At 36.1% G+C, this 27,961-nt stretch overlaps 1 protein-coding gene across 5 annotated transcripts; it reads right to left on the reverse strand.

Annotated features, from left to right (window-relative positions):
* Window positions 1-37: 37 nt before the first annotated feature.
* Window positions 38-27,851, reverse strand: RNF13 (ring finger protein 13). 5 transcript variants are annotated; one of them, XM_084292272.1, is made up of 10 exons: window positions 27,747-27,851; window positions 22,919-23,042; window positions 21,352-21,432; window positions 16,830-16,955; window positions 16,103-16,190; window positions 14,021-14,111; window positions 9,481-9,586; window positions 5,542-5,635; window positions 2,295-2,375; window positions 38-1,519 (listed from the first exon to the last, which is right to left on the reverse strand). In XM_084292272.1, the coding sequence occupies exons 2-10, from the start codon at window positions 23,030-23,032 to the stop codon at window positions 1,155-1,157; spliced, it is 1,146 nt and encodes a 381-aa protein (XP_084148398.1). In that variant the 5' UTR covers window positions 23,033-23,042; window positions 27,747-27,851; the 3' UTR covers window positions 38-1,154. The 5 variants fall into 5 exon arrangements, with proteins under 5 accessions (XP_084148398.1, XP_084148399.1, XP_084148402.1 ...); XM_084292273.1 differs by having other exon boundaries at window positions 27,817-27,849; XM_084292276.1 differs by lacking the exon at window positions 27,747-27,851 and adding an exon at window positions 27,542-27,716.
* Between the last annotated feature and the right edge of the window lie 110 nt (window positions 27,852-27,961).

The raw sequence follows: 27,961 nt of genomic DNA on the forward strand, positions 1-27,961 counted from the left end.
TACACAATGAATGTAAGGCGTAAGTTAAATAAAATCCTTTTGATACGTAAAGTGGAAAACATTTATTAACATTCTGTCAAGCTTTCCTTATTCAAGGCCATATAAAAAAAATCTCTGCATTTTGATTATACATGTGCTGTTACTTTCTACATAGTTACAGAGGTATTATATATAATTTACTTTTTTCATGATACACTGGTAAGTACTGAGTTCTGTTTAATAGTTATAAGCACTCGTTTTCAAATCAGGTATTTGAAAGGAACAATTTTTTTTTTCTATATACATAATTTAGCAGATTAATGTAGCACAAAATGCTCTTTAGTAAGAGGTGTATGACTTGAGGATCAATAGAATACTTACCTAAAATTCTATGTGGAACAAAACCTTCCCTGTTTTAGTCACCCTCTCCCCAACTCCCACATCATCACTGAAAACCAGACTACATCATAGTAGCAAACAAAGCTAAATTAACATGTTACAGATGAATCTTACCTTGTGAACCACTTAAAACTAAACATATATATATTCTAAGTTTCCTTATCCTAGGAACTGCTCAACAGGACTGCTTAAACTCAACTAGAGTGGCAAACTCCAAAGGATTATTTGGAATCAGTGCTTTGAGATAAAAGTGGAATTTCTTCTGCTTCGTTTTGATACATCAACATATAGAATATTGATCTGTTCTACCTTTTTTTTTTTTCAGTAGTGGTGACAGCTTTTAGGCAAACTCTATACAAACATGCAAATACAGTTTTTGTTGGGCTTAAGGGTTAACACATACCATACACATAATAAATATTGCTATTGGTATGACTCAGCTGTAGCTACAAAAAGGATGAAAATTATTTCCAGCTAAATCCCATTTCAACAGACACTGACATTTAAAGTAGTCTGTGTAATATTTCTAGTTATATAAACTATTAACATTATTCATTAGCATTGTGAAGTCCAGTTAAACTGTTAAAGAACACATGTGACTGAATACCTGAATCAAAAATAAATCTATTTGTAATGATTAAACCATAGTACTACTACATGAACCGCTACTGAAGAAACCAGATGGATTACAAATTAAAATGTATTACCTACATAAATGTTTGTGAAGTATGACCTTAAGAACTCTTTTGTTCATACACTATTAATCAATAGTAGTCTCAAACAATATTTGTCACTCTATAATCCCTTTCATCATTGGGCTGTAGTTGAACCACTATACTTTCTTCATTTATTCCATTTTCTGCATCACTGCTATCAATATTGTCATTGTCATCTTCCTCATATTCTGAGGACTCTGTCATGTTCTGATGGGAGTGAGATTCTGACAAAGCCCCGAAGGACTGAGTACTAACTGAGGCTAATGGTCTAAGCAAGGGGGTATTTTCAGATACTTCATTTTCTTCTTGACTACTGTCTGTTTCAGAGTCAGAGTCTCCCTGAGAAGGGACCACTTTCTGCTTACAAACGGGACATGTTTTTTTTGTTTTTGTCAGCCAGGGGTCCACACACTTGCAGTGATACGCTGTTAGAAAACAAAATACAAGTACGTTATTATCTAATGAAAAAGGACAATTAAACCTGCTAAATTGTTTCTGTTTTAATTAACTTAAATATATTAGAATTTAACTCATATTGAGAATTTTACTTAAAAGTTTGTTGGCATGTAGACTGTATATCCTTATGTACAAAACACCTAATAGATTAGGATCTAGGACCTAATTATTGACCGTTAACACTATGACAAATACTGCAGTAAATACCCATTTCGTCTATTGAATCAATCTGAGAGCAGCCCTGCAATGGGCCATGTTTGATAAAATCATCAACATTGGCTTTCAAGTGCAGTCAAGGCAATAATTTGTATAGCTTCAGGCTACAGGACAGACTATACCCACTCATCCACATTGTCTATGTCACTAGTAATCGACTAAATTAAGTTTTATGGATTAATTGTCTTGGAGAAAGTAAAAGCTTAGTTTTATGTAAAAGGGAACTCTGAAACGTACTTCCCTATTAAAAACAGACATTTAGGGGACAGTGTCAAGCCCAGATTTTTATTTTATTTTTTCCATATGCATATCCAAAGAAAAATGCAGAGTGGTAATGCTAGCCTTTTTTCCTTTTAAAAAGAAAAAAAAAAGTTTACTCTTTTCCCAATTTGTGTATGTGCTCAGGGATATTAGCAAATGAAAAAATTTATAGATTTGTCAATAAACATATTCAACTACAATTTCTAGGCATGGTGTTTTTGATAGCTATTTTAATACAAATACCAGACCTAAAATACAGCTGCTTACCATGAGAACATGGAAGGATTCTGAGCTTGTCTCCATCCTCATATTCATCCAGACAAATGGCACATACATCGTATTCATCTCCTACAGCACATAATTGAGAATATGTTTAACATTAAAAAATTTGCAACAGACAAACACATGCATATAGGTTCTCTGTTAGTTTCATGGGATGAAGAAACTATTGGTCCTCCCTGACCTTGCAATGGACTATACTATCTTTGAAGCTATACTGTTGACTTTGCTATATTTCTTTACTTATTAGGACTATATTCACTTTCCATTCAGGTTAATAAAAATATTTTCAACTGTGTGAAGCACAATTATTGTAATATTCTCTCATTCTTATTAATAAAGACACAGTGGTAAAGCATCCACTTTCAGGCCAGTTAAAAAAAATAAAAATGTTTTCTCAGGAAGGATTATGCTGAACTTCTCAAATACAGAGGCCATGAAACTATCTGACACTGCCTTGGCTAACTGCAACATTTTCCTGATTCTTGCCATGGACTTGTACTCAAGGCCTACCCCATCCCAGCATCTGGGTCCCATCTTTCAATTGCACACCAGATCTGAACAGGTCCTCTGCGCAACTGCTTCATCTGCATCCACCGGATTCCATCAGGTGCAGTCCACCTGCTCCACTTCCCCAACAAGTTACTAGAGAAATTAACTAATGTGCTGATTCTTGCTCTCATCCTGGCTTGGGGCAGAAAGACAAGCCTACACAGTAGTGAAGACCAGAACTGCCAGCCCTCCCCAGTGCTCTGAGACTCATAGGGTTTCTCTGTGCATCTTGGAGTCTCTACTACTAAATTAGTTAACACTATGTTAACTAAATTAGTTAATTAGTTTCCAAGTTATTTTCACCTCCATGACTATGTGCCTCTCAAAGAATGTAAGGTTTTACATAATAAGATGTAAAGTACAACATAAAATGAAGCATCTTGCTTAGATAAAGCAAGTGGAACATCTTCAGTCAGCAAAATTCTCTTTTACTTGACACAAACACAGTGTTTTCAGAAACAGAATTATCCATCTGGATACAAAAAAAAAAAAAAAAAAAAAAAAACCAACACCAGAAAAAACTCTGCCAAGACTCTAGCAGACCTTAGGACTTGTTTTGTCTATTAAACCTACACTGCACTATGCAGTTAGGCAGATGGGTCAGTAATGAACAGTAATTAGATCAGTTATGATCCCACTTCCAGGAAAAAAAAATAAGCTTAGGAATAACTGGTAAACTGCAGAACCACACATACTCTGGAGCAGATTTTTAAAAGACATTCACATACCACTACTACCCATTATTTCTCAATCGTATGCATCAACCTCCATATAGATGTATATACATAAAAATTCAATATCCATCATACTTAAAAATGTCTTTGCTTAAAATTATATGTACTCCTACAGCCTATTATTTGTCACACATGGGGCTTCCCCCCTGCGCCTATACATGTATACAACTTTGGGCAGCTGACTGCCTGTAATTAAGTTCATTTCATATTTAAGCACTTAACCAAACAGCTCCACTAAGTCTCATAGACATAGCAACTCCAACATTCTGGATACTTTATCACACATTTAGGATCCTAACCTTTGACACGGAATGTAGGAAAACTAACTTAATGAGTTTTTAATTTTTTAATAGTATGTCTGCATATCTCTTTCTTTTCCAGCAGTCTATCTTCTTACAATACCTTCTATTCTGCCTGTGTGAATGGTTACACTACCATTTCATTGCTGGTAAGATCTAAAATCTTTTCATCCTTGGCCTAAATTTCATTTTAGTATAAAGTTAAAGTAGTTTGGAAATAATATATTTCTGAAAATAAGTTGTATTCTACAATACATACCAACTCACAACATTTCTAACCTATATTATTTCTAAACTAATATTCATCAGAGTATTCAGGTTTCCTAATGATGGAATTATCGGAATATTATACGGGTTTCTTTTTTTTTTTTTTTTTTTTTCCTAGGCTCACTTTTGTTGTAAGAACATCACAAGGTGTATCAACTCCCATTAACTTTTATATGGCCAAAATGTAGTCCTTTTGGTAGGGAAGAACCACAACTGCCACAAAACACCTTCAGTGTAAAAAATAGATTTTGGACACAGCTAATTTTTAAAAAAAATTAATTTTTTAAAAGTTAATTTTAAATTAACTTTTTTTAATTTTAATTTAATTAAAGTTAATTTTGTATCCATAGCAATTTGGTCAACCCTGCAAAGGACAAAGTGTTTTGTTTGTTTCCTTGAAATAAGGTTGACTAACACTGCACAAAAACTGTATTCACTCAAACTGAACATCTGTTTTACACAGAGAGCAATATTATTAATAATGTAGGTTGTCCTTATCAAGGGCAAAGACTGGTAAGTGGTTCTATCCTTGAATCCAAGCATGTCCCCTAACACGGTATTCATACCTCAACAAATCCCTGAGGACTTGTAGTAATCAATCATTTCAATTTAGTAGTCTTTCCAGCATTAGTTCTTGTAACAGTTTTTATGAATGAACAATTGGATGATAAGATGGTAACATTTAAAAATCAAAATGGAGAAGAAAGATTGTTTCTACTCTTAAGAAGCAGACTGCAATAGAGGTGGTCTCGGTGCAGTTTTTTTTTTTTTTTATTTCATTCAATAAATTAACTTGCTACAGCTTTATTTCTGATCTCGTCATTAGATATTGCATACAACAAATTATTAAAAAGAATCACAACAACAAATATTTTGGCGTTCAATTTCAGTCACTCTCGCCTTCATAGAAGCCCTGTGATTCAATGATGGGAACACTCCTCTAGATAAGCAGGTAAATTATACCCACAAGATATCTTTGCTTTTATAATCTCTGCCACATCAGGCAACATACATGCCATTAGTATTTATCTAAGTCCAGACAAATTATAGGTATGATACACTACAGTGACTGACTGTTGTCATCACTGTTAATGACAGAGCTGCAAAGAAATTTTGGGGAATTTCTGTAATGAGTTTTTGACATTTTAAGCAATGTTTTCATTTTTTACCCACACTATGCATATGATGTCCACTCTGCTTCTGTGACAAAATGTTAGAACTCCGCTTTGAGTGAGAGCAGGGTCAAAACACTTTTTTGTGTGTGCTTTCTATTCAAACTCTATTGTTTCAAGCATACTCAAAATTATTTCCAAAACCCCTCCATTTAGAGATATTTGGTATTATAACAGTGCGTTCTAATTAGACAAAGAACAATACACTTGCCTTTCTTAAATTTATGTACAGGAAGTTTCTTAAGCTGATCCTTCCTAAGCCGATTCCTTCTTGCTCTGTGTCTGTCTTGCACAAATTTTGTGATCTGGAAACAGATGTTAGACAACGTGAACAGTAACTTAAAACAATAGAAGAACTGTAAAAGTTTCTGTTTATGAGCCTTCATTGTAAGTTAGTTAAAAGGGAACTGTGGCTCAAGCTGAACCACTGCTTCCCTTTTCTCGAGGATGGACTCAAGGATGAAGCCAAACAAGCCTAAAAACATTCTTGATTACCACAGCACTTGAAACTGAAATGACATGCAATCTTTTTAGGAAAGGGAAGAAAAAAATAAGATAATGTTCTCAATACATAAAAACAATAGCCGTTGCTGTGATCCCCTTCTGAGGTCCACATACAGATGGCACATTTCAGGGCAAAACACAATCCATTAAGCTTGACAGGTTTTACTTACGGCAGTTTTAGATTATTACAGCTCTTTTTGAAGATTATTTGAAAAGAGTAATTATAGAAAAGAATTTTTCTTCAAAAATAATTATTATAAGAACTGTTTTCATAGTATCACAAGTAGTCTGGGAAGCAGGGTTTACTTCAAGCCATGTCACTTGCTGTCTTCAGCCATACTAGAGATTCTGTTTTCCATTTTCTTTATAGTCCTTAAGCCTATTTCCACTCAGTTTCTAGTCCTAACACAATGATTTTATTTTATTTTTTCAAATACAGCAAAGTGGCCTTAACCTATGCATACACGCTGACCAGTCTTTTGAAAATTAGAGAGGTACTACACACTTGACTACACTGTGGATAAGGTAAACATTAAGTGAATATTAACATCATAAACAGCATTAATCTCTCTCACTTTAGGAATCCCTGAAAGTATTGTTGCGCTTTCACAAAAGATTTAAAAAAAGACAGTTAAGTATAAAGGTACTCTTGGGAGGGAGAAGGGGAGAATAAATAACTTATTTATCCTTCTGCATCATACCTGTCCTTCATTTTTAAGCGTATTTGGAACTAATCTGTTCACTCAGGTTCTTTTTACCTCACCTACATGATGAATTACACATATAGACTGCAGTCTTTCCGGTATAATTCACTTACTAACAATGAGATAGTTTTGCATTGATTTCTTGGTTAAAAACAAAACTTTCTGAAAAGAAATGGGGCAGAAACCACAAGTGAACACGGTCAAGATCCTACCTGAAATCTCCCTGAGATCAAGTTCACTGTCTGCATTAAGTAAATGAATTGAGTAAGATTATTTTTGAGATTCCATAACAGGTTTCAACCAAAGTGTTTTTCACATGGGAACACCTAAGGGGTGCTTTTATTAAGTCTACTTTGAAAAGTATTTCAATATTTCAATACACTTGCATATTGTTCGACCTTTCAGCATACAGGATATTATTTCACATTGCATGTAGGGTCAGTATACATTTGTAAATAATACAGTACACTCTTGAAAACACTTTCAATTACCTCTTCCCCTTTTTTTCTCATGGTTTATTATAAGTTTGAAATATCAAAATCCATCTACACAGCTTATGTAATCTATTTTCAAAAACATCCAAATATCTGTCCCAAATACAAAGTGTTAGGTCAGAGGTTGGACTAGGTGATCTTGGAGGTCTCTTCCAACCTAGACAATTCTGTGATTCTGTACAGGCAGCCCTGACTTGCAGACATACAAGACAATATTCTCCTGTTTCCTGTCTGTTTTTTGTTTATAATGTGGTTCTAAGACACGGAAAGGACCGTTCATTTTCAGCACTGACTACCCGTTGATACTAACAGGAGAGAAATTCAGGTCTCTTAGAGTCTTTTGTTTTTAACTGGAAAATATTTCACAAATTCTGTATTTAGGAAAATAGATTTTTAATCACACTTTAAAGACATTCCCCTCCCCCCCTTTTTTATTTAATTTCCTCACAGTGGACAAGCAAGAAAATGAGAAACAGGTCTAAGAGCCTCTGATTTTCCTCACCAAATATTTATTTCCTTCTCTCATAGCCAATCCTGTCTAGCACTGGTTTCTTTCCTTTAGATTGCACATACAGAAATTCTAAATATATATAGAGAGAAGAACTATCAGTAAAGTACAACTTTCAAAATCACATTAAATGAAAAATTGTTTTAATTCAGAGTAGTAGCATGCAGATGAAAAAAAGCTCTTAAAAGGCAAATTTAAAATAATCTTTATTTATGGTTCACTTACTTCTTATTTGCCCTAAAGACAAACACTATAGAAATTTATTTATCTCACTCCTGTAACACTTTTACTGCCACTTCTGATGCACATAACTGCTATTTTCACAGTAAGGGAAAAGCATTTGCAATTCTAAAGAGAGGTGACCTTTCAGATGGATCAGCCTTGTGTTTGTTACGTAGCTTTTGTTCCTTGGTAATATGTTTGGTGCAAAGCAGTGTAAAATTTAGTTCATTTTCTGATGGGAAGATGACAGTTCTGGAATGCATTAGGTTATTTTTTTTTTTTGCAACTGATTTATCATCACCTAAAAACAAAAGCAGCTGAACTGGTTTAAAAAAAAAAAAAAAAAAAAAAGAAAAAATATGAAGAAATACCTTGAGAGTAAAACACATCTCTCTTATTCCTGAGTTTCCACAATGGTGCACATGAGAAAAGTCAAGCTGCCACTCCTCATGACTACAGTTCTCATATGTCCCCCCTCCTTCACTTTTTTCTTTAAATATAATCTAAATCTCTCTTGAAACAAGAAGTCCCATAAGTATTCTTACTGACTCTCTTCATTTTGTAATTAGTATCATTTTGGAAAATGATGGATCAGTGTTTCACAGTATTTTGATAGGATGCTTTGATACTCTTCTTCATTCCACTCCTTTGATAACCAGTACCTTGATTGAATTTATAACTCAGGTGCACTGTAAGCAGACAGCTAGTGCAGCTCAAGTCAGAATTCTAATGGTATCAAAACAACAGATGTTCACAGAACATTATCCCTGGTGTCTGCCCTTCCTTTGTAACTACCATCTCTCCAACCCTCAATCTGTTGACCTTCAGAATACAAAGACAGGGCTATCCTTTCTCCTAACTAACTGGGACAATGAGGAATGATCAAGGTTATCACCAGAAGGTCAGACAAAATATTGGTAGATTTTACATTTTCTCTAGTAGATAATGTCTCTATGCTGGTTCCACAAAGCTGCTGTAATTCTGCTTGTGCCTAATGTGCCCAGAATTTTTAATTAAATACATAACTGACAGCAAAAACAACACTAGCACAGAGAGAAACATTTCAAGAAGTTTTACGCAGCAGTTGACACATTACTTCATTTTTATCAAAAGGTAAATTCATAATTAAGTCAGATCAGCAGAAATTCCAAGAAGTGGGGTGCAAAGTATTCTGAAATAATACATAGCTATGTTCTTTTACCTTTTATAGGAAACGTCCCCAACTCTACACATAATATATATGCTGTAAGATATGTGCAGCATACTATAATAAGTTGTGAGCTTGCTGTCTGACTACTATACCTATGATAAAAAAACAGCACGAGACTTGCATTGTAGAACAGTGGGATCAACATCAAGAAATGCAAGGTTGGTGGAGTGGGACACATTCTCAACGTACAAGACCACAGGTTGCTCTTCATAGAATGAAAAGGGAAGAACTTGTGCAGTGGTAGAGTACCAGGAAGGACAGTTCTCTGGAAGTAGTTCTATGCTGGATAGAACATCCTAGAGACTCCTGACATCCCTTTGCCACAAGTTTGCGTCTTTATTTATTGTACTGAGAAAAATAAAGGATTACAGGTAAGCACAGTATTGGTATATACAGTACACAAAGCTTTTGTTGTTCCTTTATTGAAACCCTTTATTTAACTTCAGTAGGTGAGCATTCTATGATGATTTATTTGTGAGAAAATATATTATTAAAAGAAGAAACTTACCATAAATATGACAATGAGAATAAGGCAGATCCCTACTATTATTAGAAAAGGGATTAAGTAGTATTCCAAAGGAAGACTGAACTCTGGGATCAACACAACATGGCCACTGTAGAAAGAAAGAGAGAACAGTTTCTAAAACAGGTTAGAATTTAATGAACAGTGAATTAAAGAATAAATGCAATGAAAGACAAAAGTTCATCACAAAACACACTAAAGGAATGTCCACCTGTGTACAACAATGAATTCAGCTTACATTTACATAGCTTATTTTATCATTTTGAGTTTATACTTTCTTAGAACACTTTTTTGAGTTAGAACTACTTACTGAATTCAATCATAGATAAAACTAAAGCAACCAGCAAAATAATCTCATAGCTTTGTTGACAGCAGAATGAGAAAATATAACCCAATTATCAACAGATACTGTGATCATTCTTATTTAATAGAATCATCAGAGAACGATAAAATGGTTTGAGTTGGAAGGGACCTTAAAGATCATCTAATTCCAATCCCCCTGCCACAGGCAGGGACATCTTCCACTAGACCAGGTTGCCCAAGCCCTATCCAACCTGGCCTTACACACTGAAAGGGATGCGGCACCCACAACTTCTCTGGACAACATGTTCCAGTTGCCTCACCACCCTCATAGCAATACTAAATGTTCAAAAGAAACTCTTTACATTTTGGATTACACTGCAGGTTTAGTCTCAACTCATGAGGCATTGTAAAACAGAAACCCTTTTCCTCTGGAGAGTCAGTAAATTATAGTACAGCACCAAAAATCTTCGCAGAGAATTTGATGTTCAGATAGCTGGCAACCAGATATCTGAATACTAGCATTTATTGATACATAAGGAAGTAAACTCCCATTATTATTCTGTTGGCACAAACAGTCAAACACCTGAGAATGTACAATGGCTACAAATGTTAGCAATTCTATTACTACTACTCATATGGAGTCACACTAGTTTCTTATAAAGCAGTTTCACCAGCAAAGTATCTACTTATAATACAGCCTAGTTGTTACAATTAAGTTACTGGAAGGACATCAGAGACCTGAAAAAGCAAGATCATTAGACTAATACGAAATATATCTTTTCCATTCTATTCAACGTATATTATTTTTTAATAAAAACATCGTGACAACCTGTGAAAGTTTTAAATCCGAAAGCAGAAAAGAGCAGTGCAAACAGTCGTGCAGCCTTATGGACTAGTCTCAAATGCAACCTGCAAATTCACCTTGCACAGAAAATTACCAATTAAGGATGATTTAGAAAAGCTTCAGTAACTTTATACTATGAAAACCTATGTACTCAGAAAGACGCCCAACTTCTATTCACTTTCTACATTTCTGAGCAAGGAATGCAGTGGAGAGCACCAGGGAAATCAATAATCCCTTTTTCTGTGTCTCTTCCAGAGCAGAAATGCACTTTAAGTCAGAGAAAAGTTAAACACTGAAAATGTTTAAACTGACAGCCATTTAACCTCAAGCTATCAACCAATGAATTTCTCCATTTCAGTGCTTATATAGATACATTAGAATGCTACAGAAAGAATAGATTAAGATATACAATTCTGTCTTATAAATAGTTTAATGACTGCATTGTGTCCAACATGCTTTCAAGATATTTATTTAATAAAAAGATAAGCACTTAGCTTGCTCAAACTAACTTGCTTAGGAAACTAACATGTATTCTTACAATTGATTGAGCCCTTAGGTCTGTAATACATATACTCACAAAAACCTCTGTAATTTTTAGAGCATTGGCTAAACTAATATAATTAATGTTATATGAAAATAAAAGGAGAAACATATGATAAATATTAAGGTAACCCTCTTGCAGGAAAGAAGGTTTTCTGCCCATTGCTCTCAGATAATTAATTTTCTTCTAAGAATGCCAAAAATGAACATGGTACAGTGCCTAGATGAAAAGGTGTTGAATCTTTCAGATTTGACAGATAACTCCATAATTCAAGGTTTTAACATATTTTGCCCCAGTTGCAAAATCCTGAGTTACTCTTCAAATATAGGTAGATGCTGAAGGCTTCTGCACTTCACTCAGAAAATTATGTATGCAGAAATAGTTCAAACTGTGGCTCAATTCACATACATTTATCTACAATTTCACCTATTTAAAGATCAAAATTTTGTATTAAAGTTTGCTTTCATGCATTTTAAACGGCTACACAATACAAAATAACTGTTTCACTTTGTACGAGATAGAAAAGCAACTGTGTACTCCTTCACCAGACTGCATTACTCAGAGATAACCAGATTTTGTCACAACAGAAAAAATAAAGAGAAACAGCAGAAACAGAACATGAAAATTATATGGCTCATAATCATCAACGATAACCTTTATAATGTATGGTTCTCCTATCAGATATTACATTTTAAAATGTCACCATCTGTTCAGGTTCACAGAGCTGCTGTAGAATTACCACCATTAGCCTCTGAAGGACTATGAGCATACTCTAGCACAATTAACACCAAGATTTGTTCAAGTCATTCTTATGACACTGCATGAAGTCGAGTTGGAGGCCACTAACTAGCTCCATACTCCAGGGGTCAATAATGAGTCCAGTTGAGCATAACATCTTCATTTATCATCTGGATGATGGGGCAAAGTGTACTCTCAGCCAGTCTGCAGAAACTGGAAGTACTAACAGATCTGCCAGATAGATGGTTGTGCTGCCATCCAGAGACACCTGCATAGGCTGGATAGGGGCCATCTCTATGTAGCCTCATGAGGACCTCTCTACTTGGAGATATCCACAAGCCATCTTGGACATGGCCCTGGACAACCTGCTCTAGGTGGCCCTGCCCGAGCAAGGAGGTTGGACTAGATGACCTCCAAAGGTCCCTCCCAACCTCAACGAGACTGTGATTCTGTAAACAGCGAAGAGAGAATGAAGAAGGATCAGGGAGTAAAAAAAAAAACGTGGTAGTAGTCTGGAAATTACAGGATATTTGCTTCACCTTAGAAAAACTACCTTTTTAAGACCTAAAGAAATTTCACACAATCAAAAATAGTTGAGATTTTAAGGGACCTCCAGAGATCATCTGGTCCAGCCCCACCGTTAAAGTAGGGTCAGGTATAGCAGGTTGCCTAGGACTGTGTCCAGTTGGGTTTTGAGCATTTCAAAGGACCGAGACTCTACCACTTCTCTTTGGCGATCTGTTCCTGCACTCAAACATCCTCACAGTAAAACTAGTGTTTTTAATATTAAATTGGCATTTCTCATACTTCAACATGAGCATATTCACAAATTGATCCTGAAAGGCTAGTAGCTGATACTCTAGAAACTAAAACTTAATTAAATCTGATCTTTTAAAGATCCTTCTAAAATTTTTGAAATACTAGTGACCAGTAAACAATGTCAATACATCTTTCTTACAACTTAGGCAGCCAGAAAAAATGCATAACAGCATAAACTTATTACAATTGCAAAATTATATAAATAACAAAAATAAATAGTATTTCTTTTAATTATCCCTTGTTCTCCCACAATACTAAATAAATACCAATGCTGTTTCTCTCATGGACAATGCTTTCAGATAAAACCAAGGGATAAAAGAACCTCCAATACAAAATCTCTAGCTATACGTACTTCCAATCTAAAAAGGAAATTGGATACCATATACTGTTCAGCAACCCTGTGGCAGGCCTGTAGCTTTTTCAGCGCAGCTAGAAACCTGAAGGTTTCTTTAGTCCATGTAATCCACAAACAAAAGTTCTGTTCATGTTACTTTTTAACAGGATTCAGGGTTCCCTCAAAAGAGGCCAGGGTCCCTGCAAGGTTCATCTAACTTGGCTGTTCATTTCCCTCAACCCCTGAGCAGTACAGAATGGCTGAGTAATTTCACTGTGATTCTCCATTTTTCCCAGACCCACTCAAATCCAAGTAGCTTCTAAGGTATTTGCACATCCTGAGTTAGTTTAAATTGAAATTTTCTACTAGTTTACAAGACTGAAGGGCAGCAAGCAGAAAACTGGAAATGTAAGAGAGAGAACTTGAAACGTAGTATTTAGCTTTACATGGCATTTCTTCAAAAAAAATATCCAAAACACAGTATCCTTTGATAATGCAATAATAGGGTCAAATATATCAAAAAGCTCGTCAAAGTAGTATTCAGGAAGAAAGGGGTCAATAAACAGCACTCAGTACATATTCTTCAAAAAAAAAATTAAAAACAAAAATTGGACTGATTTCATCTTTGGGGTATGAAATCAAATACCACTGCAGTCACAAATGACAATAGACAGTTCCAAGAACTTTTATTTCACAGTCACAGTTTATCCTCCCTACTAAAATGTTTAGAAACAAGTGGGTGCTTAAGGTACACGTTAACAGAAGGTAAAACTATAGATTCAGTGAAATCAGCAGCAAATCAAGGCATTTACTTCTACAGGCACAAGGTTTCACCTAGAATATCCACAGCCTCTGTTATCACAACTCATTGCCTCCTTTTGATATTTATTTCAAATAAGCTATTAATCCAAAGAATAACATGACTGCATGTGGGGGGGTAACTTACCCCTTTTCATAAGTAAATTCTTCCTTAAGAGAATTTGCTGATGCCTCTCCAATGAAGACAGAAGGAATGTCAATCTTCTTTAAAATTTCAACTGTATAAAAAAAAAAAAAAAAAAAAAAGGATGAAAAACAGTATTACACAGGCACTGTAAGGGCACTCAATGTAAGATTTGAACAACGTGACACTATCACAACATAAAGATATATTTTAATTTAGTTACAGACTGATGCACATGCATGCTACTACTTTATGTCATATAGTAAAGTGGTACTATTTTTCCTACTGAGTATCTATGAGCTTTATTGCAGGTATAGAAATCAAAATTCATAACGGAATATTACCTTACAAAGGGAGCATACTATTACAAAGGGAACATAGAATACATACTCTGACAAAAAGAGGTATCATTACAGTAAGTTTAACCAGAACATCAATCCTTACTTAGAGACTTGATAAAATCACATAGCTTCACTGATTTCCAGAATTTCTGTGAACTTACGATCTGGTACAGTAAATTTTAATCAATCTTTCTTCCCTTCTTTTCACCCTAAAAATGAATGAACACCCTGGAAAGGTCAAAAAGCAGAAAGAAAAGAACAAACAAATCCCCTATCTTTACCTCAGTCTCAAGAAACTGTAGGGAACTGTTCTCTCCCCTTCCCAGTTACTAATGTGGGCAAAAATAAACTCAAAAGATGCAACTGAAATGAAAAACCATTGAAAGAAAAATACCACATTCTAGATTTTTTTTTCCTTGGCTTCAATTTGTGTTGATTTTGCACCTCTCACTTATGCTTCACATTTCAGGGTCAAAAGCATCCTAAGTTCGTATCGAAGTATTCTGGTTCCCCAATGCAAAAGCACACATGGCTTAATGTCACTTCACACTACCCCAATTTGTATTTATTGTGAACTTGCTCTACATTTGATTTCATAGTGAACCCTGAAAATAAGTTTTATGTGGGTTGGGAACTCATTAGAACTACTTCCACACAGCTTACTGGGCTACTCATCTTCCACTTATTTTGATGAAAGTTAATGTTCTAGTTCACTCTATGGTGTTTCTACTTTGATTTTTTTTTTTTTGTTCTCATTCATGTTCTTGCTCCATATTCAGAAACCTGAAGACACTAGACATAATAAAGAAACTCCACAGAGAAAGTCATAAGAGTGTTATAGACAAAAAACATACCATAAAGCAAAATCATTATTTTGACTAGATTGCAAGATGCTTTGAACATAACCACTCGAAGAAGGATAAAGTCAGAACAGCTAGCATCAGAATAAATCAGAAAATGGCATATTGATCTTTGAATTCTTTCTACAAATGAAAAACTGAAAAAATACATACATGCGATATGCATTACAGAATGGCCAAGGTTGGAAGAGACCTTGGAAGATCATCTAGTCCAACCCTCCTGCCAAGTAGGATTACCTACAGCACATTGCACAGTATGGCATCCAGGCAAGTTTTGAGTATCTCCACAGAAGCAGATTTCATTTCCAAAGGAGTATTCATAAGAAATAAAAGAATCCATTTGTTCAAAGGAACAGAAAAATGCACTCTGCAGTTCAATAGCAAAACGGAACCACGAACCATTAAGTAGTCATATTTTGAAGTTTCATTTACTTCCAAAAGAGTATTTTTCCCCTGTATTTCTACTTAACAGTCAAAACAAATAATTAACAATACATTTGCTATCTTCCACATCAATCATACAAATCTATCTCATAAATTCAAATTAAAGGTAAACCAAAGACACGGAGAACATACAAACTCAACGCTACGTTTAATACACAAGTATACATGTATGTTCTTATACGAAGAACTCCCATTTTAAAGCATTAAATGCAGGAGGATTGGGGGTTTGGGGCAGTTTTTTTGTTTGCTGTACGTGTGCTTTTGTGGTTTTGTTTGCTTGTTTGTTTTCTTTAGGTTAAGTGGTTTTTGTTGGCTTTTGCTGTTGTTACTGTTGTTTTAGTCATAGTCCACCATAATACTTTATACAGATTTTCATACTGTTTGCTCTGGTGGGAGAAATGATTTTCAAACAGGAGAGAAGAAGTGATACCTGTACTTACTGTCGTTGGATCCCATGCTTATGAGGTCATCAGAATCAACATTGTGAACTATAGCTGCCTTGTATCCAGCTCTCTGTGCATTTAAAACCTGTAAGCCATACAGAGTACTTATTAGAAAGAATACTGCTTCAAAATGCTACCTCAGTAACTGCTCTGTCCTTTGTAAGAAAAGTGGACTTTCAGGATGTTATGAACATTAGCACAGTTACATTTTCACTTAGAAAACAACAACCACATTTCAAAACAAAATCAGATAATTATTACACTCATATAATTATATGCTATTCTTCTATTACCTAACAGGAAGTATGATTGAATCTCCTTTTAGTTCATGAAAGTCAATCAACAAATTGAAAATCTCTTTTTCTTAAAGCATACTTTGTCGCCCCATACATCAGGTTCATTCATAAGAAAATCATGTATTACAGCCAAATGCAAATCATTCTAATTTTGTATTTTTAAAATAACAGCAAACACTCTACTTCAGCTGCAGATCAAAGTTTGTACAATACTTTACAATATAACATCTAGCTGTTGTACCGAATAATATCATTCTCATCCTGCCACTTGTTTATGTCTGCCTGTTTCTGCTGGGCAGCACACTGTCTCCTCTCCCCATCAACCAACTGTGACTCCATAAAATATCTACCCTGCTGGGAGAGAGGGATTTCTAAGCACAATTCTAAAGTCCTTGGAAGCAGAAGAAAAAAATAAAGAAACACCTTACCTTGGTATCAAAGTTGCACTCAAGCCTTCGAATTAACACAATAAAAACACTGGTTGAGTTGTCTTTCAGCGGAGGGGGGGCTATAGGCTCACAAGCATTCTCTGGTTTTGAATTTATTAGGAATCCCTGAAAAACAGTAACAGGATATTGTCAGCTTCATTTCTTTGGCTTAACAAAACAGCTGACGGAAAGAAAAACATACATTTTCATACAACAGCTAAATAAATTCTTACTATCAAATCAGTCCTATCATAACAAAATTTCTGCAACATCCCTACTTGTTTTTATGAGAAATTTTGTTTCTGCAAAGAATTAGCTAAGAAGAAAATACATTTTTTCCCAATTTTATCATCTGAAGTTATTAACTCAGACTATGTGCTACAATCCACTATAAGAAGGAACCACTCTTGCGTTAATACTGTGGAACTACTGTCCGCAGTATTTTAATGTGTGAAATCAACTATTAACACTAAATTAGTAAACAAAATAGCTGATTTACCATGATATGCAAAGCCTAAAGCTCATGAAATTTGCTACAGTTGAAAGATTCACAGAAGTATGAAATTCTGCAAATACCAACATCAAAGCAACGTTTGGATTGTTGTGATAGTTAACATTTCAATACTGAAAACATTTGGAGCAAAGTCTCCTAACCTACTACTTTAATATTTGCTAACAAAAATTCTACAGCTTCTCTCAGAATAAATGTACTTGTCTGAACACTGAAAGCAGACACTAGTCACTCTCCATGATGTGATTTCAACATTAGCTACTCATTAGAACTTTCTACCCTGCAACTGCAAACACTCAAAATACCGCTGACATAAAAATTTATGCAAGATAAATGACAAAGAAAATGCATACCAAACAACACTATTTATTTTAGCTCCAGAAAGACCAGAACTTTGCTGCTTCTTTTTCTAGAATACTCTTACTTTTTTGGTCAAATCTCCAAATCACCCAAAGAAGAGCCTCCCAAAAATAGGAGCCTAACACAGTAGCTGCTCTGCTCATCTGTGCACCATTTTCCAATTTTATGCATTCAGTTGATGCAGTGAAGACAAACTTATAAATGACTGGTAAGACCCAAAGTCCAATATTTTAGCGTTAGGAACAGAATCAGACAAGAGCGCGAATGTAACCACTTGTCTAAACAGACTATATTTTCTTGGAAAATAACTTATGTTACCAGCAATAGGTAACAGTACAATCAGTTACCTGTTCAAGTTGTTCTGTTCACCAGTTTTGCTAGGTACTATTAAGTTGCATAAACTACTTTAAAAATAGCTGCCCTTTGTTCATAGAGAATACAAATACCCATCGCTCAGAAGAATCAGTAAGTTTTTCTTTACTATAGATTTAGGAAGTGTTGCACTGATTTTGCACTTTATCTCAGTCATGCAGTTTGAAAATCATACTCAGTTTAGAAAGTCTTGCAAAAGTTTCTTTGAATTATTAGCTTTCATTTGTCAGACTCTGAACTTTAAAATTCTCTTCTGTAGCTTTGTATACATAGATATATAAGGTTGAACATTTTATTAAAAGGTGGGAGGGAGAACATTCAAAGTCCAAAGCCTGTCTGTCTGCTTGGAATTATTTAAAACATTAATATTCTTAAGTATTAAAAGGTTTTTCTTTCAGAAAACCACACACTGTCAAGACTAACGCATACCAGGTAAAATGGTTTGACAACTTTATTTATTTTTTTAATAATACATCATCACACAACACAAACATTACATCATTAGGTCAGTATAAGATGTTCTTTATCTTATCCCATTCAGTGTCACCTGGATCAGTTAGAAAGGAGCCACAGCTGTGGGCCACAGTAAGGAAAAGTGGTGGTGACCCTGGTGTTAATTAAGAGAAATTGCAAAACAGAAGTTGATGAGGATCCTTAATCTTTCAGTATTCACACAAGACATTCAAATCCAACAGGCACAACCTTAATGTACCAAAGAAAGCACATTCTGTTACTCTAAACAAATGGCAAAATTACAGAAGTAACAAAAATCCTTCCAGGATTTTTATTTGTTAACTCGTCCCTCCATAGAATGCTGAAGTTGAAACCAACAAGTGCTACACACTATCTAATGGCAAAGATCTAATATAGATCTTGTGACTAGCAGAGGCTAAATAGCTGAGTCTGAAAAATCATTTAAAAGCTCTGACATTAACACCTCAGACCGTATTAACAAGACTAATACCTTCTGGAGCATTACCAGCCTATAGCTCAAAGGCAGCAATTAATGCATCAGTGGATGGAATTTCATTGAGGATCAGGGTTCAACTCACAATGCTACTGTAAAATTCAATTTTGATGCTTTGTTTATGAAGTAAGATATTAAGACTTCAAAGAACTTTGCTTACTCATGTGCCTGCAAGGTTTACAGCAATGGTCACTCTGCATGGTAACCCTTGAGTTTCAAGTCTCTTCTGCTGCTGCTTGTTGAAAAGCCTAAGGCTAACACTAAGAGACCTTTCCACAAAACGCCTGAACACACCACCCATGTGAAACCTTTGCAGTTCATATTCCCAACAGATTCATGTTTAAATGTTTTAAAACTAGAATGAATAACCTTCAGATAAATATAAGTAAAATGCCAGAAAATAACAGTAGAAGCATGTGATTTGTTTTATGCAAATAAAAATCATGAGACACTGCACTACCATGGACTCTAAAAATTATTGCTGCAAACCTAGTTCAAACTCTTCCACAGTATTACCATTATCTTAGTTAGATATATCCTTGAGAGCTTTAAACTCTCAGTTTTCCAGGATAGATTTTATATTTATATACACACACAACTTTTATTTTGTCCATAGATATACATTATTCATAAAGTTTACCCAAAAAAAGAGAAGAGTACTTTTCTTTTGAGGAATAGATTTTTATAACACTAATATATCCATTTTAACAGAGAAGCTGCACCAGCAATCCGTTCTTTGCCAGTTTTGTGTGATGTTGTTCCTGTCACCAGTCTGTAACAATTAAAAGCAATATCCATTGAAATTTCCACACTGTTTTGCTGACAGCTAAAGTCAGGTTCCCAAGCTTCTCCTAAATCGTGTAGCAAACACTACTGAGGTTATCTAGTTTCATGCAAAGCATTTACTCAATTTTAACAGGAGCAATAGGTATGTCTAGAACAAACTGTATTCTACAAAGAAGTTACACACAAATCACAAAACATCACATTGCAGTTAAGTAAATACATACATAGAAGCCAAAGGCTAAACATTACTAGACTTTCCTTAATCTAAAAGATAAAATATAGCATATATTCTCAAACATCTTTAACCAGGGAGATGTTCTTCTAAGGACACAGTGAAAGGGAAGCAAGCTACTAATATCAAGCAACAGCTACCTGAATTCTTCACCAGTGGAACACAGGCATAAGTGACTGACTACTTTAAGAACAGAACCCAAAGAAAGCACCTAGTTTTAAGCTTTAGCAACAGTAATTACAGAATCTGACATGCTGTGTTTTACAGGATGTACATTAAAAAATAAATCCTAATCATAAGCACTGAACAAATATAAAATTTTCATCCTATTTCAATCATTATCATGACACTTTTAAAAATAATTAAAATCTTGATGAAGACAAAAGTTTCTGTATCTATTTAGCACTGGAACTCATTTTTATTTCTACACAAGTGACTGCACCTACCTAATAGATAAAAAGTTACTTTTTTTTTTTTTTAAATCTATTTTTGATGTATTAAATTAGCTCACTACTTGGGCAAATCACTTCATCAAGCTCTGTTTCTCAATTTAATCAGTAAAGAATTATACTAGTGCTACCTTCACTTCCCCCCAGAATAAAACCCACTGGGCATGAAAGCAAAGTCCTTTTGTAGCTTTATTTGCTGAGGAATTCTTATACCAGTTTATTCCTCTTGGTACCAGAGGAACACCACCAAGTTAAAAAGTGATCCAGCCTTGCACAACCACCTCAGCTTCATTTTCATTTAAGTAAGGCATGGAGAAAAATGCAGTGTATGTTGTTTTTTTTTTTTTTTTTTTCCTTGAATTCAACATAGTACACCAGTATTTGACAAAATACTTGAGCTACAAACTCTCAGCAACAAACTTACCTCAGAAGACATGCAGACTATAACTGAATTGATATTCATCTAGCTAGTAAACACTTTTCTAGCTTAACAGCTTACAGCATCACCATATACTTTTTTTTTTTTAATAAATTATTTGCTATCTCCTGTTTTATTTAACTCAGATAAAAGTGAGTTTGTCTTTACAGCAGTCATTTACTACTGCCACCAGAAGATATGAATGGCTACTACCTTAGCAATGCAGACAAAGCAGAACATGCTTTTTCATTGAACAAATGTAGCGTTATAGGCAACAATCTTATTTGTAAGTAGTCCTTTCCCATTTCACCTTGATTTCCCTTCTTTGAATTTTATTCATCAACACATCTTACTGCATTTGAGATCTATTAAGTACAGTAGACACAAAGAACAGGCTATGGGATTGCGTTTTAGTTTTATAAAATACCTTCAGGCCTTCTGCTGGTAGTCTGTAGCCAAACCTGGCAGGTAGATCATCAAAGGTCTGGGTTCCATTTTCAAAGTTATACTAAGAGAAATAAATTTTGAAGAAAATTCAGGTTTGCAACAAAAAGGAAATATACAAGTATAAATACAAGTAAACAATATCATTTTTTTTTAATTGAAAACATTTATCAGACATATGACCTTGTGGAACCATGTCAATGAAGTCACAGAATTACTTCCACTGGTCTTCCACTCACACAACAACATCATTCTTATGTAGTTGTCAAAACAAGAAGTTATTTAGTAAATAATAACCCTATATGATAAATCTCTTTCTACTGTCTACAACTCCAATAACACCGTAGTTGCAGAATAGAATAAAAGAACTTTAAGTAAAAAACTGAACGTCTTTTTTTTTTTCCCCTTTTGAATTGACCTGTATACAGAGAAGGACAAACAGCTTTTACCAAGTAGCTTATTGTAGGCAAATAAAAAACTCCATATGTTGTCATCCCCTCTCAATGCCCTGGTATCTATTTAGGTTAGTAACAGAAAACTAGATCTACAGTTTTGTTTTATACTAACAGTGTGCTTTCATTTCCAAATAGTGGAATGCTGTAAAGACCTTAAGTCTGGGGAAGCTTTTTCCCGCTTCCTCGTGACACCTTTTGTAGCAACACGAGTTGGCTACTCAATGGAGAATCCATACAATAAAAAGCTGAAACTGTACGTATGCTAAAATACACATTCATTATAAGTTTTTTAAAAAGTTAATTTCTCAAAAAAGTTAATTATACAATGAGTTGAATGCGCATCAGTTGTTAAGTTTTATTAATTCTTTACTGACTCAGCAATATTTAACTGTTCATGATATAATTATTTCAGCGGCTTGAGCACAATCCTACAAATACATGTACTTTTTTGGAGGAAGTTATACAAGATATTTTACATTGGCAATGAATATTGCCAATTTTTTTTACCACTTTTACCACTACGGTCACTATACTGCCTTACTATTATCAGCCTTACATCACAAAGATTGTTTAAAACTCTACTAATACGAAATTTAGTTGTCACAGAAATTAACAGTTACTTTAAAATACATGTCTCTAGGTGCTGCATACACAAAAACTTTACTGTCAACACCTCCAGCACAGCCATACATAATACTAACCATGGGAAGAATTTATTTATTTATTTATTACTTTATTTGTATACAGTTACCCTACAAGATAGCAACTTAAGTTTTGGTGTGGATGTCATCTAAATCAAATATGCATGGAATTCATTTAAGAGATTTATAACATGCCACAGAATACCTGTTCATAGTGGAATTCCCTTAAAGTCATTTAAGGAGTGCTTTCACTCTCACGTTATCAGAGCACACAACATCTATTATATCATTTGAAAACGTGTTCTATTTTTGTATTAAACTTAAGCATTAAAGCAACTCTATTCTAAACAACCTGTTACCAAATTTACAGTACTAATTCCTTAATAGAATAGTTTTGAAGAAGATTCAGTTCTACAAAGATTTCATCTATGTAGAAAAACTTTCTTATACTTACTGCTAAAATATCTGCCTCCACTGGTAAAAGATTCAGGAAAGCAAATAACTGAACAGTCAAAATAGTGTATATCTGAGTGGCAGACAACATCAGCATTCCTATTGACAACAGCATATTTTAATACCTGCAACAACAACAAAAAGAGTTAAGACATATAGCAAATATTTTCCTCTGTCATTTTATTGGTCTCAACTACAACTTCAATTTCTTCTAAACTATGCAAAAAGTTATTCTACATTTAATTTTGAGACAAGTAAGCTTTAATTTAGATGATTGTTTTAGAGAGAGAAATCTCTTTTGCTAAGGGCATGTAACCTCTATGGGTATACATGCAAAGAACACAAAAGTTATAGTAACACTTCAACAAGGGTTAGGCAGCTTATGGCAATGGAAGCAGTGTACAGGAATGAACTTCTCAAGTTGTTAATCATCCTTAGACATTCTTCATTTTAATCTTTGCTTCCTCTAACATAAACCCAAATCAGCAAAGTTTCTCATGTGCCTGGAGTGATTCTACTAAAAACATTTATTCTAAATAAACACTTGCAAAACCAGTGTAATACCAGCAGGTAACAAACAGCAACTAATTCTATTAACTTCAGCAAAATGCATGAATGTTTAAATGTGATTCATGATCTGGACAGCAACAGAGTTCAGTTTGATTCAGCCTCCTGTAAAGTGTGTGTTTTTGAAACCTTTTAAAAAAAGGAAGACAAACATTCTCTAAAGCATTCTTGTATGCTTTTCACAAGCTAGTGACATTGTAAGAAAGTTATTTCTGCTTTGTTGATTAAAAAAAAACACAAAACAAAACGCAACAACTTGTCTCTTTGGAAACTGAAGGGTGTGTTTACTAACAGAAACCTTTTTTTAAAGCATCTGATTTATCATTAATGAAAAGGAAAAAAAAAGCAAGGAAAAGCATTAAGAAGTAAAGCAATCATTTTGATATTTTTCCTTTTCCATACAAATAGATTTTTTCCATAAAAATATTAAAAGTACAAGTTAAGGGCCTGAAAGCCTTCCTTGTATGAGCAATAGTACATGCACCCTTACTGAAGTAATTGAAATTACCACATTAACCTCACAAAAACAGAAATGTGAGTGACATGGAACAAATCTGCAACATTTGCAAATATCAAATTTATTTTGTTAAAACTGAACTCATCATCGATGCACCATTTCACCAAAGTGCCAGCATAACACGTTCTGCATCAATGACTCGCAAAAATAAAGCCTCACCTGCATAAGCATTTTTAAAGCGTTATGAGCAACTGACTTTGCTAGATTTGGATTATAAAAGAACATATTTTAACTACGCTATAACCTAGACCATGTAGCAGCAACACTTCCAGCTACAGAACGTAAGAGACAACTACTGTTCATTTCTGTGTCTCATCCTCTTACAATCTGACTGCACGAGTCTGACTTCTTCAGAAGGACAACTTCAAGCACACAAACTTAGAGTAAATTCTCAATGGGATTCCGCATTATGATCCAACTGAACAACTGACACATCGTCTGCTGGACAGGAGATTCAGTAAGAATGACAGAACTCTCTCACACTGAAAACATATTCCGAACAAAGCTACTAACAGAGGGAGGCAACATTTGAGCACTTAAATACTTTTTCAGTCTTTGAAGAGGACCGTCTTTACAACAACAAAAAACCTCTTCAGCATAAGGACAAATAATGGAGAATTACCTTCCCACAACAGACTTCCACTCATTAACCTAGGATACAAGACGGCAGGTGCGTACAGCCTGATCATCATTAATTCCCCAAAAATCTGACATCAGAAATAGCCCCATGAGAACGCAGTAGTCACTGAGACCCAGAAGTAGCAGCAAGGAACTGAGCCCTGAGCTTACGCTTCTAAATACCCTTCCCTGCAAACTCACAACTTGATACCAAAGATAGGGACCCACGTTCTCCACTGGCAAGTTACACCTGACAATTTCTTTATGTAGTGTTGCTACGGTGATCAACCAGTCTTACAACAGACCCTGATCAGCTGTTTAGCAAGGAACTTTCAATTCCTCTTAGAGTTAACTACAACGTGATCACATGCAGGCAATCTCTTTAGAACACAGAAGTACAGAACACATTATTTCCCTTGCAAAGGCTCACATTTAAATGTAATGAAGTAAAAACAAACAAACAAACAAACAAAACCACCATTCAAGATTCCAACACACAAAACAAAAGCCATGTGATCCAGCAGACCTCCTTCAGATTACAAAACAAACAACAGTTGAGAGCTACATTGGTCCGCTGATGTCTAAGTCTCTCTAGCACTTCTTCTAGCATCACAGTAAGAAATTACTTGAAATGACAAAACGAAAGGAGTGGTACAAACCTTACACAAAATGACAGCAAATACGCTGGATACAGTACGGCTATACCAGTTACAACAGAAATTCAGAGACAAGTTATAAAAGTAAATTGCATGTGCTTAATACTAGCATTATCAGAACATCTGGATCTCCTCTAACTAGTTTTATTAGCAGAATTCAAAGTACTTCACAAATAATTACACTAGGTTGCCCAAATTGTTTACATCATTGCTGAAAACCTACCAAGTGAGGCTTTTTATATAAATAGTTTTACGTGAATTTCATCATACTGAAAATAGCTCATTCTGAAAATCATGGCTTTGTTGACTTCAATAACGAATTTGATTTAATAATAAATTAAAATTCATTATTACTATTGGAAGGGAAGGAGTAGTTGTTATTTTTGAAAACAACTCTTATGATTCTCACTTCGTCATTTAAACGTGATACTTTGGGAAACCTTCAACCTGTTAGGAGAACAGAAGTTACAGTCACAGGAAGTTGTCATAAATTACAAAATCTGTGAATTTTTATTTCTAAATTAAGATTTACCAGTTTCTCTTACGTGTCATTCCTAACAACCAGAATGTCAGTGAAACTGAAGGGCACCCATCCAAAAAAAGCCATCTTTTTTTAATATGACAGAAGTAACACTTATAACTATTGCAGTATTATAATCAATAAATTCAGTACATACCTTAAAATGCACAAAAGGCATTAAAATAATATTAAGTGCTGTTACAAAATACCAGACTCAGTTGTTCATGCAAAAAACATGCACGTGCAACCTTCTCCACCAGTTCCACACAAACATACCCAAGAACTATTGCCTCAAATACAATCAATAAAGCCCTACAACTCCTGAAATTCCGTGGTTCATTTATAGACTAGACACTTAATTGAGCAGCTTATAGCACAGCGAAATACAGGTGTATGTAATTAAAGATTATGTTGTAAACAAAACAAATGAAATTAAACTTCTGCATTTATCTTGAGCACTTTACAACATCTGTTTTTCCAGACTATTGACAGGGTTCTCTGAGCTACTCTTGGCATCTGAGACTGCTTTTGTTTTTTTCCCCCTACCACGTTGCATCCCAGAACTCACAAAACTATGGCTGAGCAGTTGCACACCACCGTCACAGGACAGAACAGGAACCTCAGCTCAGAACTGAGGAGGGGAATGCATTGAGGGCAGCAAGACAACCTTAAGTAACTACATGAACCTAGAATACCTCAGACAAGGCGTTTCCTTTGAAGATAAGGCAGCAAAACAAATTTCTGATTAAGCTTTTTACCCAAGTAGAGAGCATAACACCACTTCTCATCTCAAGATTTCACTGCATAAAGAACAGCAGTTTTTGAACACCAATACACCCATTCCCATATCAGAATATATAACCTGAGGGAAAAAGGTTCTTCTAGGTACAGTCCCTGCATCCTGTCAAAATACTGGCCTCATATCCACCAACATAAACAAGCCTTGGGAGTAAACATATGACAGAGAACATGAAGAAACTGCTTGTTTTGGGACACAGAGCAGACAAGAAAATTCAGAGCTTTCAGCAACTACCCTCAAACCAAGCTTCATCAAATGCATACAAACATCAACTATTCCAAAGTGTATTTTTCAGTCAACTCAAAATTTACTTCACAGCAAAACACGACAAACATCAATTCCTCGCCCACATGCTTATGCTCATGCTCCAGCTCTCAAGAGAACAGCTGTTCCGCTTTCATGGAAAAAAAATATATATATATTTTTCACATCTGTATTTACCAGAATGAAGTTATATTTCAGTATCAAAGGGGACTACGAAGCCTAAAGCTATTACAAGCATCAAACGAAGATGATAAAAACTCCGTCCCACAACAAAATCAGCACTAGTGCAGGCGGGGCTGCCACGCCAAAACATAGCCCACGAAGCGCACCTCCCGAAATGCCAGGGGCACAGCACAAAGTCACCCGAGTACCAGCGACAGCTTTCACGGGCACCCCCAGTACCTCGCTGCCTGCGGCTTCCCGTGTCCCGGGGCCACCGCATCGTTGCTGACCTCCGTCCCCCGCGTCTGAGGCCTGCCCGCAGAACCGAGCCCCCGCGCAAAACGGAACTCGGTGCTGCAGGGCCGGGGAGGCGCGGCCCGCTCCCGCTCCCGTTCCCCTCCGGTGCCTTTCGCCCTCCCGCTGCGCGCCGCGCCCCGCCCGCGGCCTGCCGAGCGCCACCGTCCCCTCGGCGGCAGCCGGGCCCGGAGCGCGCGGGGCCGCAGCGGCCTCCCCCCGCTCACCCGGTCCCCCGCCGCGGGTGTCCGCGGGAAGCCCGGGCGCCGGGGCGGGCGGCGGCCCCGCCTGGCCGCTCGAAACCGCAGCGGGCGGCCGGGGCGGAGGCAATAAGCGCTGCGCAACCGACCGACGGCTCCGCAAGCGGCCCGGCGGCCGCGACGCCGGGAGGGGCCCGGGAGGGGCCCGGCGGCCGCCCCCCGCCCCCCTCACCTGCGGGCCCGGCGCGGGGCCCGGCGCGCAGAGCCCACGGCCGCGCCTAGGCCGCCTCCATGGCGCTCACCTCCGCCCGGCGGCCGCGGCGGAAGCCCCGCCTCGCCGCCGCGCAGCGAGGGGGCGTCGGCTCGCGGCAGCCCATTGGCCGCTCGGGCCGTCACTCAGACGCTTCCGCGGGACGCTGCGGGGCGGGCTTCCGCGGCCCAGAGCGA

This window comes from Netta rufina (assembly GCF_964035555.1).
Source record: "Netta rufina genome assembly, chromosome: 9".
In the NCBI taxonomy this organism is placed as follows: Eukaryota; Metazoa; Chordata; class Aves; order Anseriformes; family Anatidae; genus Netta; species Netta rufina.